General features: G+C 38.8%; 1 protein-coding gene across 1 annotated transcript; it reads right to left on the bottom strand.

Annotated features, from left to right (window-relative positions):
• Window positions 1–6,845: 6,845 nt before the first annotated feature.
• Window positions 6,846–12,327, bottom strand: camk2n1a (calcium/calmodulin-dependent protein kinase II inhibitor 1a). The gene is made up of 2 exons (XM_060906040.1): window positions 11,729–12,327; window positions 6,846–10,753 (listed from the first exon to the last, which is right to left on the bottom strand). Exons 1-2 carry the CDS (start codon window positions 11,895–11,897, stop codon window positions 10,683–10,685), a joined length of 240 nt encoding a protein of 79 aa, XP_060762023.1. The 5' UTR covers window positions 11,898–12,327; the 3' UTR covers window positions 6,846–10,682.
• Between the last annotated feature and the right edge of the window lie 6,745 nt (window positions 12,328–19,072).

Here is a 19,072-nt window from a genome sequence, read left to right as displayed (position 1 = left end):
AGTGGGGCAAAAAAGTATTTAGTCAGTCACCAATTGTGCAAGTTCTCCCACTTAAAAAGATGAGAGAGGCCTGTAATTTTCATCATAGGTATACCTCAACTATGAGAGACAGAATGAGAAAAAAAAATCCAGAAAATCACATTGTCTGATTTTTAAAGAATTTATTTGCAAATTATGGTGGAAAATAAGTATTTGGTCAATAACAAAAGTTCATCTCAATACTTTGTTATATACCCTTTGTTGGCAATGACAAAGGTCAAATGTTTTCTGTAAGTCTTCACAACGTTTTCACACACTGTTGCTGGTATTTTGGCCCATTCTTCCATGCAGAACTCCTCTAGAGCAGTGATGTTTTGGGGCTGTCGCTGGGCAACACAGACTTTCAACTCCCTCCAAAGATTTTCTATGGGGTTGAGATCTAGAGACTGGCTAGGCCACTCCAGGACCTTGAAATGCTTCTTACAAAGCCACTCCTTCGTTGCCCGGGCGGTGTGTTTGGGATCATTGTCATGCTGAAAGACCCAGCCACGTTTCATCTTCAATGCCCTTGCTGATGGAAGGAGGTTTTCACTCAAAATCTCACGATACATGGCCTCATTCATTCTTCCCTTTACACGGATCAGTCGTCCTGGTCCCTTTGCAGAAAAACAGCCCCAAAGCATGATGTTTCCACCCCCATGCTTCACAGTAGATATGGTGTTCTTTGGATGCAACTCAGCATTCTTTCTCCTCCAAACACGACAAGTTGAGTTTTTACCAAAAAGTTCTATTTTGGTTTAATCTGACCATATGACATTCTCCCAATCCTCTTCTGGATCATCCAAATGCTCTCTAGCAAACTTCAGACGAGTCTGGACATGTACTGGCTTAAGCAGGGGGACACGTCTGGCACTGCAGGATTTGAGTCCCTGGCGGCGTAGTGTGTTACTGATGGTAGCCTTTGTTACTTTGGTCCCAGCTCTCTGCAGGTCATTCACTAGGTCCCCCCGTGTGGTTCTGGGATTTTTGCTCACCGTTCTTGTGATCATTTTGACCCCACGGGGTGAGATCTTGCGTGGAGCCCCAGATCGAGGGAGATTATCAGTGGTCTTGTATGTCTTCCATTTTCTAATAATTGCTCCCACAGTTGCTTTCTCCACACCAAGCTGCTTACCTATTGCAGATTCAGTCTTCCCAGCCTGGTGCAGGTCTACAATTTTGTTTCTGGTGTCCTTTGACAGCTCTTTGGTCTTGGCCATAGTGGAGTTTGGAGTGTGACTGTTTGAGGTTGTGGACAGGTGTCTTTTATACTGATAACGAGTTCAAACAGGTATCATTAATACAGGTAACGAGTGGAGGACAGAGGAGCCTCTTAAAGAAGTTGTTACAGGTCTGTGGGAGCCAGAAATCTTGCTTGTTTGTAGGTGACCAAATACTTATTTTACCGAGGAATTTACCAATTAATTCATTAAAAATCCTACAATGTGATTTCCTGGATTCTTTCCCCCCATTCTGTCTCTCATAGTTGAAGTGTACCTATGATGAAAATTACAGGCGCCTCTCATCTTTTTAAGTGGGAGAATTTGCACAGTTGGTGGCTGACTAAATACTTTTTTGCCCCACTGTACCTTCTTTTCCTGAGGTGCCCATCACTCTGGAATAGGATAAATCTGGACTCATCAGACCACAGGTCCTTTTTCCATTGCTCCAGAGTCCAATCTTTATGCTACCGAGCAAATTGAAGCCTTTCAATACACCACTGATACACCGTCAATCAAGAAATGAGAAGCTACTCACTGCATCAGTTCAGGTTAAAATAATTGTTGACAGCTTATTAATCACTGCAGTAATTATCCAATCAAAGACTCTTGTGTTTTTTGCTTATTTAAATCAAAACAGTTGACTTTTGGCCAGGCAGTGTACAGTATTTTATCCAATATTCATGGTAATGAAAATTTTAATGAATTTTGTCAATTTCTTCACATTTGGTAAAATATTATGGTAATATAGGTGCCTATTTAACATAATCTGCAAATATTTTTCTTCTCTTTTCCTCCGTCTCCCTTTATTTCATGATTTTTTTCTGCCTCTTTCTTCCAGTCTAGCCTAATTTGCTACATGCTGTGTTGTGGATTTAAAATAGGCTGAACTCATTTGACATGCTTGCGTTTATACAGAGAGAGCGCTGTCATAGATTAATCACCAAACAACAAACTGTTTCATTGTCTATTCTCAGGAAACAGTGTGTGTATGTGTGCAGACCACATCTCATTGTAAATGAGGTTTAAATATTGTACTGGCCACCAGGACTTTGTGACAGTCATTAATATACCAGAAATCATTTATTTTTAATTTTGCTCTGAAATCTAATTACTAGCTATTTTTAAAGGGTAGAAAAAGGTGCCTACATTTCAGAGCTTCCTGCGCTGATGTACGGCAGATCGGAGCAGGATTGCCGAATTTAAACTCATCTTTCAATCGGAAGAGATGACCATTTTTAATGGACTTTTAATATGATGAAAGTGTTTTCATGATACAACCTCAGATAGTGTAATCCAGTGTTGTCCAGTATATCCTGGCAAAACTGAAAATGAAACCCTGATTTATTCATGACTCTTGGTTTTGCATCCCATTATTCTTAATGAATCGTTTGTAACCTGTAAATCTGTTTTTCTATTAGTTTCTGGAGAAACTTTGGAGAGAAGTGAAATGTTAGAAATTCTATGTTCATTTTCCTGGTGTACCATAGTGTATTAAAAAAATAACTTTATTCCAATATGAACAGTATAATCACCTTATGAACATGGCCCTATTACTCCCTGAACCATCCCAGTGTGTGGAAGAGTATCTCAGTTGGTCCTAAACAAGCTACATGTTGTGTGTGGTGTTAAATCATGCCCAATCATTTTGGTAATTAACCATATTATACTGCTAGAGTTAGAGTTCATTTGTTAGTTAAAAATAGTACTGAGCTGTCCATTGGCAAAATGTTATGATTTGGTAACAAATGCGATTGATTTGCCTCATAAATCTTTAAGCTGTGCTGAGCAGTCCAGCAGTCAGAGATGCGTGATAGTTCATTAAGCTGCATAAAGGCCTTTTCATCTTGTGTACTGCAGTATTGAGCTATGGCGCTGTATCAGGTGAGCTGCACGTATTATGTATCAGCTGATCCTGTTGGTTTCTCCACTAACTCACCTGGCTGCTTTGGTGTCTTGAATTAGGTAGTGGAGGTGGGACATGATGTTCAGTCTACTTAGGAAAGCTGATATCAGGGTCAGCGAGAGAGAGAGAGAGAATTATGGCAAGTGCCGAGTTGTGCATTCTCTTGTTACCACCAGCCACAGTACTCGTTTTGTGTTTACCCAGCTTCCTGCTTCTGACTGAGCTCATGTGTAGGGCCTCATAGAGAGTTGATGAGTAGAAAACAAAAATCTAATCATGAATTAAAATTCAATATTTTGTAAGTTTTCCAGTTGGGTTATTTGTGCAACTTTGTATAAAGATTGGCAGCACGGTGGTGTAGTGGTTAGCACTGTCACCTCACAGCAAGAAGGTCCTGGGTTCGAGCCCAGCGGCCGACGGGGGCCTTTCTATGTGGAGTTTGCATGTTCTCCCCGTGTCCGTGTGGGTTTCCCTCACAGTCCAAAGACATGCAGGTTAGGTTAACTGGTGACTCTAAATTGACCGTAGGTGTGAATGCGAGTGTGAATGGTCGTCTGTGTCTACGTGTCAGCCCTGTGATGACCTGGCGACTTGTCCAGGGTGTACCCTGCCTTTCGCCCGTAGTCAGCTGGGATAGGCTCCAGCTCGCCTGCGACCCTGTAGGACAGGATTAAGCGGCTACAGATAATGGATGGATGTATAAAGATTGATCTGTGGGGGGAAAAAGCTGATTTCAGGAGCTGTAATAAGAATCACTGAATTGCTTCTATGATTTCTGTGTCTTACTGTTGAGAAAAATATATCATTATATAGAGGCCTGCTAGTTTCCCAGGTATTCTTCTATGTTCAGTTTTGAAATATGACTCCACTTTGTGTTTTTCTCTTGTACTTCTTGTGTATGTGGATTTCACCTATAAGGAGCCAGTCAGTCATATATCAATTTAAATATATTATTAGTTATTGGATATTCATTTTTAAAATTCATATTTGCCTGGTGGATAAGTAGGTTTAACAACCAGAAAAAGAAAATAAACACTACTTCCTAGTGATTTTTGCAAAAACAAAAATCTTCATTTTGTATGAGTTTAAACATAATACACTTCACAAGTGGTGTGACGCACCGCAGTGTTGTAATGATATTGCATCCTTCGGAATCACGTTTATTATTAATCCATGTTTATTAAAACTGCCTTCTATACTACACACCTCAGCTGAAGCACAGTCTGTCTGTTCGTAGAACACTTTTTTTTTTTTCTAGGCAGATTAAACTGTGTGCACAGTTGGCAGACATTTTGTGTTGTGCTGGTATGAGTGTAGATGATACAACTATAAATATTTTATTTGCCAGTCTCTTTATTAAACATTATTACCTTGTTAATACAGCTAATAAATGTGCAGTTATAGCTCATCTTTTTCCATACACAGTGTACTAACCATCCTTCCATGCATAGTGTGTTAACCATCCCTTTCATCAGTATCAGTTTCTGTATATCTTTGGACGGCAGAATCAGCCAAGTACTGACATTGATTTGTTGTCTGTTTTATACAGTGGTGCTTGAAAGTTTGTAAACCTTTTAGAATTTTCTGTATTTCTGCATAAATATGACCTAAAACATCAGATTTTCACACAAGTCCTAAAAGTAGATAGAGAGAACCCAGTTAAACAAATGAGACAAAAATATTATACTTGGTCATTTATTTATTGAAAAAAATGATCCAATATTACATATCTGTGAGTGGCAAAAGTATGTGAACTTCTAGGATTAGCAGTTAATTTGAAGGTGAAATTAGAGTCAGGTGTTTTCAATCAATGGGATGAGAATCAGGTGTGAGTGGGCACCCTGTTTTATTTAAAGAACAGGGATCTATCAAAGTCTGATCTTCACAACACATGTTTGTGGAAGTGTATCATGGCACGAACAAAGGAGATTTCTGAGGACCTCAGAAAAAGCGTTGTTGATGCTCATCAGGCTGGAAAAGGTTACAAAACCATCTCTAAAGTGTTTGGACTCCACCAATCCACAGTCAGACAGATTGTATACAAATGGAGGAAATTCAAGACCATTGTTACCCTCCCCAGGAGTGGTCGACCAACAAAGATCATTCCAAGAGCAAGGCGTGTAATAGTCGGCGAGGTCACAAAGGACCCCAGGGTAACTTCTAAGCAACTGAAGGCCTCTCTCACATTGGCTAATGTTAAATGTTCATGAGTCCACATCAGGAGAACACTGAACAACAATGGTGTGCCACTGCTCTCCAAAAAAAGAACATTGCTGCTCGTCTGCAGTTTGCTAAAGATCACGTGGACAAGCCAGAAGGCTATTGGAAAAATGTTTTGTGGACAGATGAGACCAAAATAGAACTTTTTGGTTTAAATGAGAAGCGCTATGTTTGGAGAAAGGAAAACGCTGCATTCCAGCATAAGAACCTTATCCCATCTGTGAAACATGGTGGTGGTAGTATCATGGTTTGGGCCTGTTTTGCTGCATCTGGTCCAGATCGGCTTGCCAGCATTGATGGAACAATGAATTCTGAATTATATCAGCGAATTCTAAAGGAAAATGTCAGGACATTTGTCCATGAACTGAATCTCAAGAGAAGGTGGGTCATGCAGCAAGACAATGACCCTAAGCACACAAGTCGTTCTACCAAAGAATGGTTAAAGAAGAATAAAGTTAATGTTTTAGAATGGCCAAGTCAAAGTCCTGACCTTAATCCAATCGAAATGTTGTGGAAGGACCTGAAGCGAGCAGTTCATGTGAGGAAACCCACCAACATCCCAGAGTTGAAGCTGTTCTGTGCGGACGAATGGGCTAAAATTCCTCCAAGCCGGTGTGCAGGACTGATCAACAGTTACCGGAAACGTTTAGTTGCAGTTATTGCTGCACAAGGGGGTCACACCAGATACTGAAAGCAAAGGTTCACATACTTTTGCCACTCTCAGATATGTAATATTGGATCATTTTCCTCAATAAATAAATGACCAAGTATAATATCTTTGTCTCATTTGTTTAACTGGGTTCTCTTTACTTTTAAGACGTGTGAAAATCTGATGATGTTTTAGGTCATATTTATGCAGAAATGTAGAAAATTCTAAAGGGTTCACAAACTTTCAAGCACCACTGTAAGATGGTTCTAATTCAGACTCTTTACATACATAATGCCGGCCTTGCACCAAACGATTTTTCAAGTGTTTTCAGTGTCTCAGACAAATTTCCAACATCGTCATAAAATCGTGAGAGTTTTGCTAGAGTTGGGATACGCTCCGGTCATCTTGATGGGTGAGAGATGGTCAGGATAGCTGTCTTAAGTCAGTCTTTTTCTCATCTTGACATTCCAGTAAAATCAGTGATGTTTAGTGTTATCTTTAGTCTTGGCTCATGCAAATAGTGACCCTGCAAGATCCCCAGCCTTTGCAAAATCTTAGAAGTCATTTGGTGTAAGGCCAGCATAACTCTGTGACACACTGTCTTGAGATGTACGAGTTTAGTCTTTTAAGTCTTTTCAGGGTCTTTCAAAGTCTTCTACTGTATGGTTAGCATAAGCCAAGCAATCACGGCATGATCGTTTGATCTAGATTTAGTGTGTGGAAGCAGGGACTGTATGGGTTGGCTTAATAAAAAAAAAACTGAAGTCCAGTGCTTGTCAACAATGAGAAATATCAGCCATTCAGAATAACAAACAAAAAGTCTGTTTCTTCCCACCATTTATTAATTCACCAAGTACAGTGAAAATGGCATCATAATATACAACGAATCATTCTCAGAATGTGATTACATTTTTGTTGCTTCTTTGCTTCATAAAACAATGCCAGTTGTTGAAAAGTTGGTTTCATGCACAACAAACCATAATCAATTTCTTTATAAGAATGGTACAAAATAAACAACAAAACGCATAGATATAATGCTCAGAAACTCATCAAATAACACTGTTATTTGAAGATAGTCGTAAACAGTGCAGCAGAGTCTAAAGTCACCATTTTCTAACGAATGAAGCTCAGGTCACAGTATACGATTTCTTAGTTATAGTAGTAACATTGATTTGTGCAAATAAACCCCAAAGCACATTCGGCATGTCCCTTTGAAGGGAGAGAAAGACAAAACGAAGCCCCATGTCTTATACTAAACAACTTTACAACCCTTTCAGGTATGCCATCTTCGCATTTCTTTCCAAGATACAAACATTTTTTTTGTTGAATTTTAAGACAATAAAATAGCAGAGACTATATATATATATATATTAAATACTTGGATGCAAAAAAATTACAAAACTGACTTTATTAAAAAGAAACGTGCTGTGAATGATGCTGTATTCATATCATTGTGGAAATTTTTTTTTTGCACGGACATTGACCTGAATTAAGTGTTGTCCCCGTCCCTTTTCCACCCTGTGCTGGTAGAGTGCAATGACAAAGGTTCAAAATACACTTTAATCCAGCTGTGCACGGACCTTAAAAAAACCACAAACTTTGAGTGCTTTTACAGTATTAAACCCTATAACAACCTGTAAGATTAGTTCAAAAATGTATTGTTATAGTTTTCTAAGTAATGTTAGCCTTAAAATGATACCTGTTTGCAATGTATCCAGAAGGAAGGTCAAATGGGTGCCGTAGATGTAGCACTTGCCACCCTTTAAATAAATCGTGCCACACCAAATCTTACTACAGATCACATCTCTTACAAGTCTATTCTTCCTATATAATTCCTGCAGAATGAATCATATCTAACTTATGTTAATTTTAAGTGATCACTATGATGGTGTAGGTATTTCAACCAAGTACCTTTAGTATTAGAAGCTATATAACAACTACATAATACAATAATTTCATTATATGGCCATTGATTTTGCACCAAACAACTTCAACGTTTTTTATCGCTACATAACTGAGTGGTGCTACCCCTTAGTAGTGTGGTCTTTTCCCTTTGCCACCCCATGTTTATAAACCTAGACACACATCTAGGCCCACCCACCCAGCTCCACCAACAGTGCTGGAGTGAGTAAATCATGCGCTACGTTGATTTTTCCGCAGTAATGTGAATACGGCATAAAAGTTATGACGTCAACTGCATTGGCACTGAAGGTCAAAGTTCATGCAAAGAGGTGGAGAAACAGAACTCGAAGATCTGGACAATGCCATTTATCTTTTTAAAAGATAAAATTAACTTACTTGTAGAGGTTTAATTACATTGGGTCATTATTTATAGGATATTATTCATGTTGAGTCATTTTGTGTGAATTTAATGCACGGTCCATCGACGTAGGATCACGTGCTATTGTCATGAAAATCAGGCAAAATACTATCTAATCATCATCATCAACACGAATGGTCTACGAAGGTTATACGCTTAAACCCTCATCAGTCATTTTAAATGAAGAGAATACAGTAAATACAGATATTAACATTGCACCATCAACTGGGTCTTGTGATGTGTGTGTGTGTGAGAGAGAGAGAGACTATAAACAGGTCTAGTAGCAGCTGGAATGCACTACACTGTGAGCAGGGGCGCACGTACGGTTTCGATCGACACCCGTCACTTTTTTTGAAGCGCGTGTAGGCTACAGGTTGAAAGAGAAGTCTTTCAAGTTTTACACTACTGTTCAAAAGTTTGGGGTCACCCAGACAATTTTGTGTTCTCCATGAAAAGTCACACTTTTATTTCCCACCATAAGTTGTAAAATGAATAGAAAATATAGTCAAGACATTTTTCTGGCCATTTTGAGCATTTAATCGACCCCACAAATGTGATGCTCCAGAAACTCAATCTGCTCAAAGGAAGGTCAGTTTTATAGCTTCTCTAAAGAGCTCAACTGTTTTCAGCTGTGCTAACATGATTGTACAAGGGTTTTCTAATCATCCATTAGCCTTCTGAGGCAATGAGCAAACACATTGTACCATTAGAACACTGGAGTGAGAGTTGCTGGAAATGGGCCTCTATACTAGGGCTGGGCGATAAAATGATAACGATACGTATCGCGATAGACACATACTTGATATCAATAGAAAATGCGTTCGATAGAACGTTTCGATAGAATGTTCTTTTTTTTTTTTTCAAGAAACAAGCGTTAGCCAGAGACCTCTCTGGTTTAGGTCCGCTTTCAATCAACTGTTGTTGCGAAGCAAGCTTGGTTGCATGAGCAAAGGCACTCATCCTCTGGTGCCTAGCAACGCATAGGGAGTGACACGCTGATAGCCAATCATGTAATAGTATTGCGTTTGGTTGCGCCATCTCGTTGTCTCGTGGTCGTGTTTATTTTTTTTCCAGAAACAGCGTGGCCAAGAAAAGAAAGATGAGTGCCGGAACGAGCGAGGAAATTGTGGATAAAGTCAGTAAGGTCAGATGTTACAGATGTAAAGTCTTACGTCTACCTCAGTTTTACTTTAATTTCTTCTATGTTTACAAAACACTATTTTTATTTTATTAAACCTTCAGTGAAAATATACTTGAATAGTTTAAGAATAGTCTAAGTCTACCTCAGTTTCACTCAATTTCTTTTATGTTTATAAAGCACTGCATATTTTTATTTATGTTTTTAAATGTTATTCACCAGAGGGTGAACTTTTTTTGCACTAAACTTGCAGTAAAAAATTTAAAAATATGACCGTCCTTCTCACATAGCAGGTTTTGCTCTGTTTACATTTAACACTTTGCTCATGTTTTTATAACACTTGAGTTTTTTAAGCACTTTATTATTGATAATTGCTCAGTTTTTGTTGTGATCGTAACATTGAACATGCGTGTTGACATTCCTTGCTTATTGGCTGTCAGAGGAAGTTTAAGTTTAAAATAAATGTTTGAATTTAGTATTGTTCCCTCCTGGTCCTTATTTTAAATAGGTCATAAAATGTTTCAATAATTATCGATATCGACCAATATGAAACACTTATATCGTGATACAGATTTCAGCCATATCGCCCAGCCCTACTCTATACACCTATGGAGATATTGCACCAAAAAACAGACATTTGCAGCTAGAATAGTCATTTAGCACATTAGCAATGTACAGAGTGGATTTCTGATCAGTTTAAAGTGATCTTCATTGAAAAGAACAGTGCTTTTCTTTCAAAAATAAGGACATTTCAAAGTGACCCCAAACTTTTGAACGGTAGTGTAGATACTGTACAAGCTCGAGGTGTGCTCTGTCCTGAGCGCTCGAAGGTCAATGCTTTAAACGGTGCATTTTGGAAGAAAATGGTCATGAAGTGATGTCAGTCCGTCCACCGGGCAAAGCGGCGGCAGGAGGTCGTTAATGGAGCCACATGGAAACCCGCGTCGTCGTCGATGACTTTCTGCGCAGCGATGCTTTTATCTAATTATATTTTTTAAATATATAAATCGGCTTTTCGTTTTGTAGAATGTCCAGCGAATGCCGAGTGAATCTCGTCGTCGCCGCCTCTCTCTAGTTTAGCCTTGTGTCGCCTTTTGGCAGCGCGTCGAGTCCCTCCGTCCTCCTCCTCCTCCTCCTCCACACAGAGCCGACTGCTGCTTCAAACCGCTGATGTGTTCAAAATGAAATGTCTGCAAGGCGCCGCTGGAGCTTTAGACGCCCGGTGACGCTTTATCCGTCATTCCCTTCAAGACTTCGTCTATTCGGTCGTCCTCAATAACCACTGTCGGGGAAAAAAAACAACACAAAGAGACTGTTATTAATACTGTTATTATTGCTACGGTGTGATTCATGTTGTCATAGTTACACAGCTCTTGCATTGGACACAAAATCCGCAAATAAAACAATTCTGCGTTCACTTTTCTCTTTTAAGCTCCACGCTTTAATTTGCTCACTTTTCCTGACGGCTGCAAACCCGAAAATTGTCTCGCATTTCTTCAAGCAAACGCTTTTCTATTATTTATTGAGATGAAGCAGGTTTACAGAGTGCACGTGTTTTTCTATTATTATTAACATTATCAATATTGTTCAGTATTATTTGTTATGGTATTAGTTTTCACTTTTTTGCTATGCTTCCCCATATACAGTTATACAGTACTGTCAAATTATTTTTATTTTATTTTTTAATTGTGTGTAGCTATTTTTTTGTCTGTGATAAGGGACCACAATGGAAACAAGTTTTTATGCTTTTTTGTGTCATCCCTGCCATTTGATTTGATTTTATTCGATCATAATGTAAAATGAAATACAAAATACATTAAAATCAGGATTATACAAGAAAGCGCAAGCACTTATTTCCATTGTGGTCCCATTAAAACACGTAAAACAGCAATGGCAACGTTATGATTTGACTTAATATCGACTCACTGTACTATGTAAATGGTGAAAATAATAATAATAACAACAACCACAATAAAAAAAAAATTTAATAAAATAAAAAGGTGTTATTTTCTTGCTGTCTAAGACCATTAAAAAGGTGATTCTTCACTGACAGTTTGAAACTGGACCATACCTGTACCATTTTTATTGTACGTTTATGGCCAAATAAACAAAACTAAAAAAAAACCTAAAAACACGTAGTGTCTTTAGTCACCTGTATTGAAATTAAAGCTACACTCTGGTCCAAATCACCATCGTCTCAGTGCTGTCCAATAATAAAGCACAGGATGTTTAAACATGCAGACCTGCTGGTCCTCACCTCTCTTTGCTCTGCCTATCTGGCCGAGTTTTGGGGGTCTTTTCGCCTGCGACGCCCCAAAGAACGAGCTCGTGTCTTGCAGCCCGCAGCTGAAGGACATCTGGCTGACATCGTTGTCCGCTCCGTAGCCGCTCATCTTCCCCTCGTTATACGGTAGAACTTCGGACATGATGGCACACAAGTTCGAGCCAAATAGCAGATGACAGAAGCAGTCACGATCCAGTTCAAGTAAAAACCACAAATCCTCTGAATATCAGGGAAACACGGAGGTTTCAGGGACGCGCGAAAGTGAAGTCAGTGCGTCCTGGCGAGAGGAAGAGTGTAAGCAGTGTGCGTGTCTGCTGGAGGATGAGGGAGATCCCGCGATCATAAAGGAAACCCATCCGCCAGAGAGAGAGAGAGAGAGAGAGAGAGCGAGAGAAGCAATACTGACCCCTTTAGGTGAAGCTGGAAAATACAGGTATATCTTACTGTACTCAAGTTAGAAGCATTAACCCATAATTCACATTCCCTACAGACAGTGTCTACATTTCACATGTATTCATGTTTTCCACACGTGCTTATATGAATAATTTGTGATCAAGTGAAAAACAGGTCCATTTCACCATGTGATTGAAAGTTTGTGAACCCTTTAGAATTTTCTATATTTCTGCATAAATATGACCTAAAACAACATCAGATTTTCACACAAGTCCTAAAAGAGAACCCAGTTAAACAAATGAGACAAAAATATTATACTTGGTCATTTATTTATTGAGGAAAATGATCCAATATTACATACGTGTGAGTGGCAAAAGTATGTGAACCTCTAGGATTAGCAGTTAATTTGAAGGTGAAATTAGAGTCGGGTGTTTTCAATCAGGTGTGAGTGGGCACGCTGTTTTATTTAAAGAACAGGGATCTATCAAAGTCTGATCCTCACAACACGTTTGGGGAAGTGTATCATGGCACGAACAAAGGAGATTTCTGAGGACCTCAGATAAAGCGTTGTTGAGGCTCATCAGGCTGGGAAAGGTCACAAAACCATCTCTAAAGAGTTTGGACTCCACCAATGCACAGTCAGACAGGTTGTGTACAAATGGAGGAAATTCAAGACCCTCCCCAGGAGTGGTCAACCAACAAAGATCACTCCAAGAGCAAGGGGTATAATAGTTGGCGAGGTCACAAAGAACCCCAGGGTAACTTCTAAGCAACTGAAGGCCTCTCACATTGGCTAATGTTCATGAGTCCACCATCAGGAGAACACTGAACAACAGTGGTGTGCATGGCAGGGTTGGAAGGAGAAAGCCACTGCTCTCCAAAAAGAACATTGCTGCTTGTCTGCAGTTTGCTAAAGATCACGTGGACAAGCCAGAAGGCTATTGGAAAAATGTTTTGTGGATGGATGAGACCAAAATAGAACTTTTTGGTTTAAATGAGAAGCGTTATGTTTGGAGAAAGGAAAACACTGCATTCCAGCATAAGAACCTTATCCCATCTGTGAAACATGGTAGTGGTAGTATCATGGTTTGGGCCCGTTTTGCTGCATCTGGGCCAGGATGGCTTGCCATCATTGATGGAACAATGAATTCTGGATTATACCAGTGAATTTTAAAGGAAAATGTCAGGACATCTGTCCATGAACTGAATCTCAAGAGAAGGTGGGTCATGCAGCAAGACAACGACCCTAAGCACACAAGTTGTTCTACCAAAGAATGGTTAAAGAAGAATAAAGTTAATGTTTTAGAATGGTCAAGTCAAAGTCCTGACCTTAATCCAATTGAAATGTTGTGGAAGGACCTGAAGCAAGCAGTTCATGTGAGGAAACCCACCATCATCCCAGAGCTGAAGCTGTTCTGTACAGAGGAATGGGCTAAAATTCCTCCAAGCCAGTGTGCAGGACTGATCAACAGTTACCGGAAACATTTAGTTGCAGTTATTGCTGCACAAGGGGGCCACACCAGATACTGAAAGCAAAGGTTCACATACTTTTGCCACTCTCAGATATGTAATATTGGATCATTTTCCTCAATAAATAAACAACCAAGTATAATATTTTTGTCTCATTTGTTTAACTGGCTTCTCGGTGTTGTGAGTGGTTAGCACTGTCGCCTCACAGCAAGAAGGTTCTGGGTTCGAGCCCAGCGGCCGGCGGGGGCCTTTCTGTGTGGAGTTTGTGTTCTCCTCATGTCTGCGTCAGTTTCCTCCGGGTGCTCCGGTTTCCCCCACAGTTCAAAGACATGTCATTAGGTTAATATGGGACGGCCTTGGGCTGAGGTGCCCTTGAGTGAGGCACCTAACTCCCAACTGCTCCCCGGGCGCTGTTAGCATGGCTGCCCACTGCTCTGGGTATGTGTGTGTGCTCATTGCTCACGTATGTGTGCATATGTGTGTTCACTGCTTCAGATAGGTTAGATGCAGAGAGGAATTTCACAAGTGTGTGATGAATAAAGTTGTGCTTTCTTTCTTTATCTACTTTTAGGACTTGTGTGAAAATCTGATGTTTTAGGTCATATTTATGCAGAAATATAGAAAATCTTAAAGGGTTCACAAACTTTCAAGCACCACTGTACCATCTGTGGCATCATGAATATCATGAGATCACGTGAAAAATGCAGAGGTGGACAAAGTACCCAACTTTATTACTTAAGTCAAAGTACAGATCCCACTGGTCAAATGTTACTCCGATACAAGTGAAAGTTGTCCAGTCAAATTTTTACTTAAATTAAAGTACTTTCTTTTAAAAATACTTAAATATTAAAAGTGCATTTTCTGTCAACACATTTCTGTATTCATGCACATATAAATCTGCCTGTGCCATCATGGTGGTTCAATGTTAAGCTAGCTAGTCAGTGAAGCTCCACCTGACATGCTAACAAACTCTTCAAACTCAAAATCATATTGGGTATCTAATGTTACTAGAAAAGAAAGATTTCTATATTTTGTTTGACAAGATTTTCCTAAAACTTATTTCTGAAAGGACTTCAGATAAGTTAATGTTACTCATATTAGCGTAACTCCGTTTTTACATGCTAACTAACAGTGTCCAAGTTAACTAGCTATGTATTAACGTTAGCCGTGGACAAGTCGACGACAACTTGGTGGGCAAATCCATAGAAAGTCATTTGACAAACCAGACTGCATAGCTACGTTTGCAACATTATCGCTAGCTCTAAAAGCACAGACAACTTTGTTGCAAGCTTTCTCTTGAAATAAAATGTTTATATCCCTCAGTATGCTTCCGCAGGTTGGATGGCGAGTTTTTGTAGGCTGTGATGTGTGCCGTTTTAGGCAAACAAAGCAAACATTTAAAACAAAACTACTCTTTATTCTTTTCAGAAAACTGAAGCATGGGTTCTAGGTAAAGCCACGGGTGTGTGTGCATTCTCCAGAAGAACCGTCTCCTTCCATTCTGCCATCAACTGATCGTGTTCAAATAATGCTGATGAGAAATCACTGAACTTGATTTTATACAGTCTATGGACGTGACGTGACCCTAGTGATTACTGACTGGCTGTCTCAGTGTCACCTGCGAAAAAACCATCACGTTTTAGAAAATAAAGAAAAAAACATCCACTTTCAAAGCTGCTTCATAGTAACGAGTAACAAGGACCTTGATAGAAATGTAGTGGAGTAAAAAGTACGATATTTGCCTTTCAAATGTAGTGAAGTTAAAGTCATAAGTTTCCAAAAAAAAAAAATATTCAAGTAAAGTACAGATACTCAAAAAGTGTACTTAAGTAGAGTACTCAAGTAAATGTACTTCGTTACTGTCCACCTCTGGAAAAATGAATGTGAAAAATCGATTGAAAAATGTGTGAAACATGTGAAGTGCCTAAAAACACGTAAAAATTCACGTTAATCCACGTGATTACGCACGTGTGGAGTTTGTGTGTCTTTTTCTTTCAAAGTTTAGATAGTGTAGTAGAAGATAGTCTTCGCTAAAATGTCGCCTACTACTGAAAGGCTGTTTTTACTGTAGGAGTCTAATACAATGACATTATTTGTATTGGTTTAGTGCTCAAAATATTCATTTTCGTAGAAAACACTGTTTTCATACTCTAATTTAAAAAAAAACACCTCCCACTATGCCATACAAACACTAGAAATATCTCTCTCTCTCTCTCTCTCTCTCTCTCTCACACACACACAAACAAAGGCCTGCTGGAAAAAGAAGTAATTCTCCATTTGTAAATTATAACAAATAACAGTTTGCAGAACTTAACACCGTAAACCAGATGCCATGTGGAACTTTCTGTAAAGCTTTCTATCTTCTATCTAATGTGACTGAGTAAGCAAAGCTATGTATTAAAACAACAATGTCATAAGTCAAGAAACTGTTAAATATAACATACAATTGACAACAATAGCCATCCATCCAGACACCTATCCATACCACTTATCTGTCAGAGACACAGGGGAAGCTATAACCAATTACAGCTGATTTCACCCTGGGCAGGTCACCAATCTATCACTGGGCAAACAGAGATAGACAGCTGTTCACATTCACGCACATGGGCAATTTACTTCAAACCCAGAACCTTCTTGCTGTGAGGCAACAGTGCACCACCATGCTGCCCAATAGCCATCTAATAATATTTTGTTAAATTTACTTTAGCTTTGGGGTTTGTACATTTCAGAAAGTTTAGAAATGTTTACTGGACATGATATTAGACTCTATTATAAAACTGCATGATATCCTGAGATCCTCAAAAGAAAAGATCTAATAATTTTTCTTTAATAATGCTGAAGAACAATCATTTCAGAATGATTGATTGAAAATATGTACAATGAGCATATAAGTTTACAATAATTGTAAAATTAAGTAAATGGTTATTTTTTTGAGAACCCCACAGATACGTATATGCAGCTCTGTAACTTGTGCTTTTTCTGTGTTCTGTGAGCAGGGTTGCCAGGTTCTGCGTCTAATATCCACGTATTGCAGATCCTGAATAGATGCTGTGTGCTCTATTCTTTCTGGTACTTGAGGATTTTTTTTTTTAATTAGCATGTGTTTGTGTGCATGGTACATTTCAGATGATCAGACAGTCTTTCGAAAGCACTTAAAACAGTTTAAAATGTACCTAGTACCACAGTTCCAATTAGTACCCTAATAATCAGCTAACACCTGTTGCTTGATGCAGTACATGCAAGGAAATGCTGTATAGAAAAATGCCTTCCAAAAATAATGAAATTAAATGTTTCTTTATTGTAAAAATTACTATAAAGGGCAATAACCATAAATGAAACAAAGTCAGTATTTAGTGTAATGATACTTCGCTTAAAAATAATAGCTTCAGGTACAATGTGTGAAATTTTATAAAGAAATTAGCTGTAGGTTTTACAGAGAATCTTACAGAATCATCCACAGTTCTTCTGGAGACTTTGACTGTCACACTTGCTTCTTATTTTTGCAACAAAACCCAGCAGGCTTCATTATGTTTTTATACATGAAATAATTCAGTTAAATTAATTCAGTAAATATGAAAAAAAAATCTGCAATTCTTACACAAAAAATGCTTCAAGTTCTGTGCTAAATTAATGTAAATACTGTATGTGGCTAAAACCCAAAGTGTATATTTTACCTACTTTACTGGAATAAGTTTATTATTATTTTGCAATTACTCACAAAACTAAAAAAAACCGTAATGTTTAATTGAACAGTTTGCATACTAAAGTGGGGTAAAGTTATTGAACTCTATTTTGAACTCCATGTTCACAGAAGTTAAACCTGTTTTAATTTTGAGCATTACGGATGGGTTGTTTCTCATATTTCTTGTTTTGTATCAGCTTTAATGCCCAAGGTTATTGCGCTATAAAATGTTTTGAAAAATCAAATATTTCAGTAAAGTTTTCTTGGTATACCTTCTATGTGTTTCTCAGTTAGGTGTAGTTTAGTTAAAGTGCCATAGACTTTTCAATTATTTTATATGATTCCCTGAGATGCCTTTGTAAAGTTTGTTTTTTTATTGAAAAATTTGCCTTGGTTCTTTTTTTTATCATGCTGTTTTAACTGGTACAAAAACCCAATCGGATACGACAGGCTGATTTTGCCGTTGTGCTTTTGAATATTAAATATATAATTAGCTTGGCTCTGATTAGCTAACATCTTTAAATGATAATTCGGTCAGCCACAGCTTTGCTGCCGACACATGGAATTGTAGCTAAACTCTGAAAGGTAAGCAATGGCTTCTAACTCAGGATTACAGCCTTACATGTATGAACCCGAGTCAGAAGAGGAAAATGAAGGCGCAGACAATGGAACCAATGCCACAACCAAGACTATAGAGGCTGTTCACCTTGTAGAACTGCTGTGGATATGGGTATGGCCTGGCATGAGATTTACACCCTCTCCCCTGGCTTTTTAAGGGCCAGTGAGAGCTTATCAAATGCTTTGGAAGGATATGCAGGCTGTCTTTTGTGTATCCTGTAACAGCACACTTGCACTTTCTCCTTGTCATCTCTGCTTGTTCCTTCCTGATATTGTCTGCTGAATAACTAGGTAGATGGCTCTATCTTTTTGATTCAGATTGCTATGGGTGATCATATGTTAATGGTGATGAGACATAAGAATGAGAGGAGAGTCTACATAATGTGCATGCCATGAACTGAAAGGTTGTTGTCAAAGAAAGAAGCCCCTGCTTCAAAATTGATGCCAAGTTCGACTAAAGTTTGCAGCTGACCACATGGACAAATAAAAAGTCTTCTGAAGGAATGTTTTATAGTCCGTTAAGACACAGATTGAATTGTTTGGCCACAATGACCAGAGATACAGAGAAACACTGTACCAACTGCTAAATATGGTGGTGGTAGTGGTAGCATCATGCTCTGAGGCTGTACTGCTGCCAGTGGAACTGGTGCATTGCACAAAGAGGATGGAATAATGAAGATGGAGGACTATCTTAGAATTCTTCAGCATAACCTTAAACAATCAGAAACTTGGGTGCCCCAACAGGACAATGACCCAAAAGACAAATCAAAGCTGGTTGTGGAAGTCCTATGCAAGTCCTGATATCAACCCTATGAAAATATGTTGACTGTGCTTAAAAGTCAGGTCTGTGCCAGGACACACAAATTAATTGAACTTTACCAATTCTGCCAAGAAGAGAGGTCAAATATCCAAACAGAATTCTGAATGGTTGTTTGTCCGGGGAAGCTGTGACAGGCCTAGCAAGCTGGTGCTAGATGGAGTGTGCTCATGATATATACACAGACAGCCTTGTAAGAGGCTGGTAACTGACAGGCCAATTGGCCTACAGGGCATTGGGAGAAAAAAAAAATAATGTGTGACAACAATTCTATTAACCCTAACTGATGCAGTGAGTAGCTTCTTGTTTCTTTAACAATCATTTTGGAAACCGTATC

Source organism: Neoarius graeffei, chromosome 23 (genome assembly GCF_027579695.1).
Source record: "Neoarius graeffei isolate fNeoGra1 chromosome 23, fNeoGra1.pri, whole genome shotgun sequence".
Classification (NCBI taxonomy): domain Eukaryota; kingdom Metazoa; phylum Chordata; class Actinopteri; order Siluriformes; family Ariidae; genus Neoarius; species Neoarius graeffei.
Note: the sequence above shows the minus strand (reverse complement) of the source record. Positions and strands in the feature narration are given on the sequence as shown.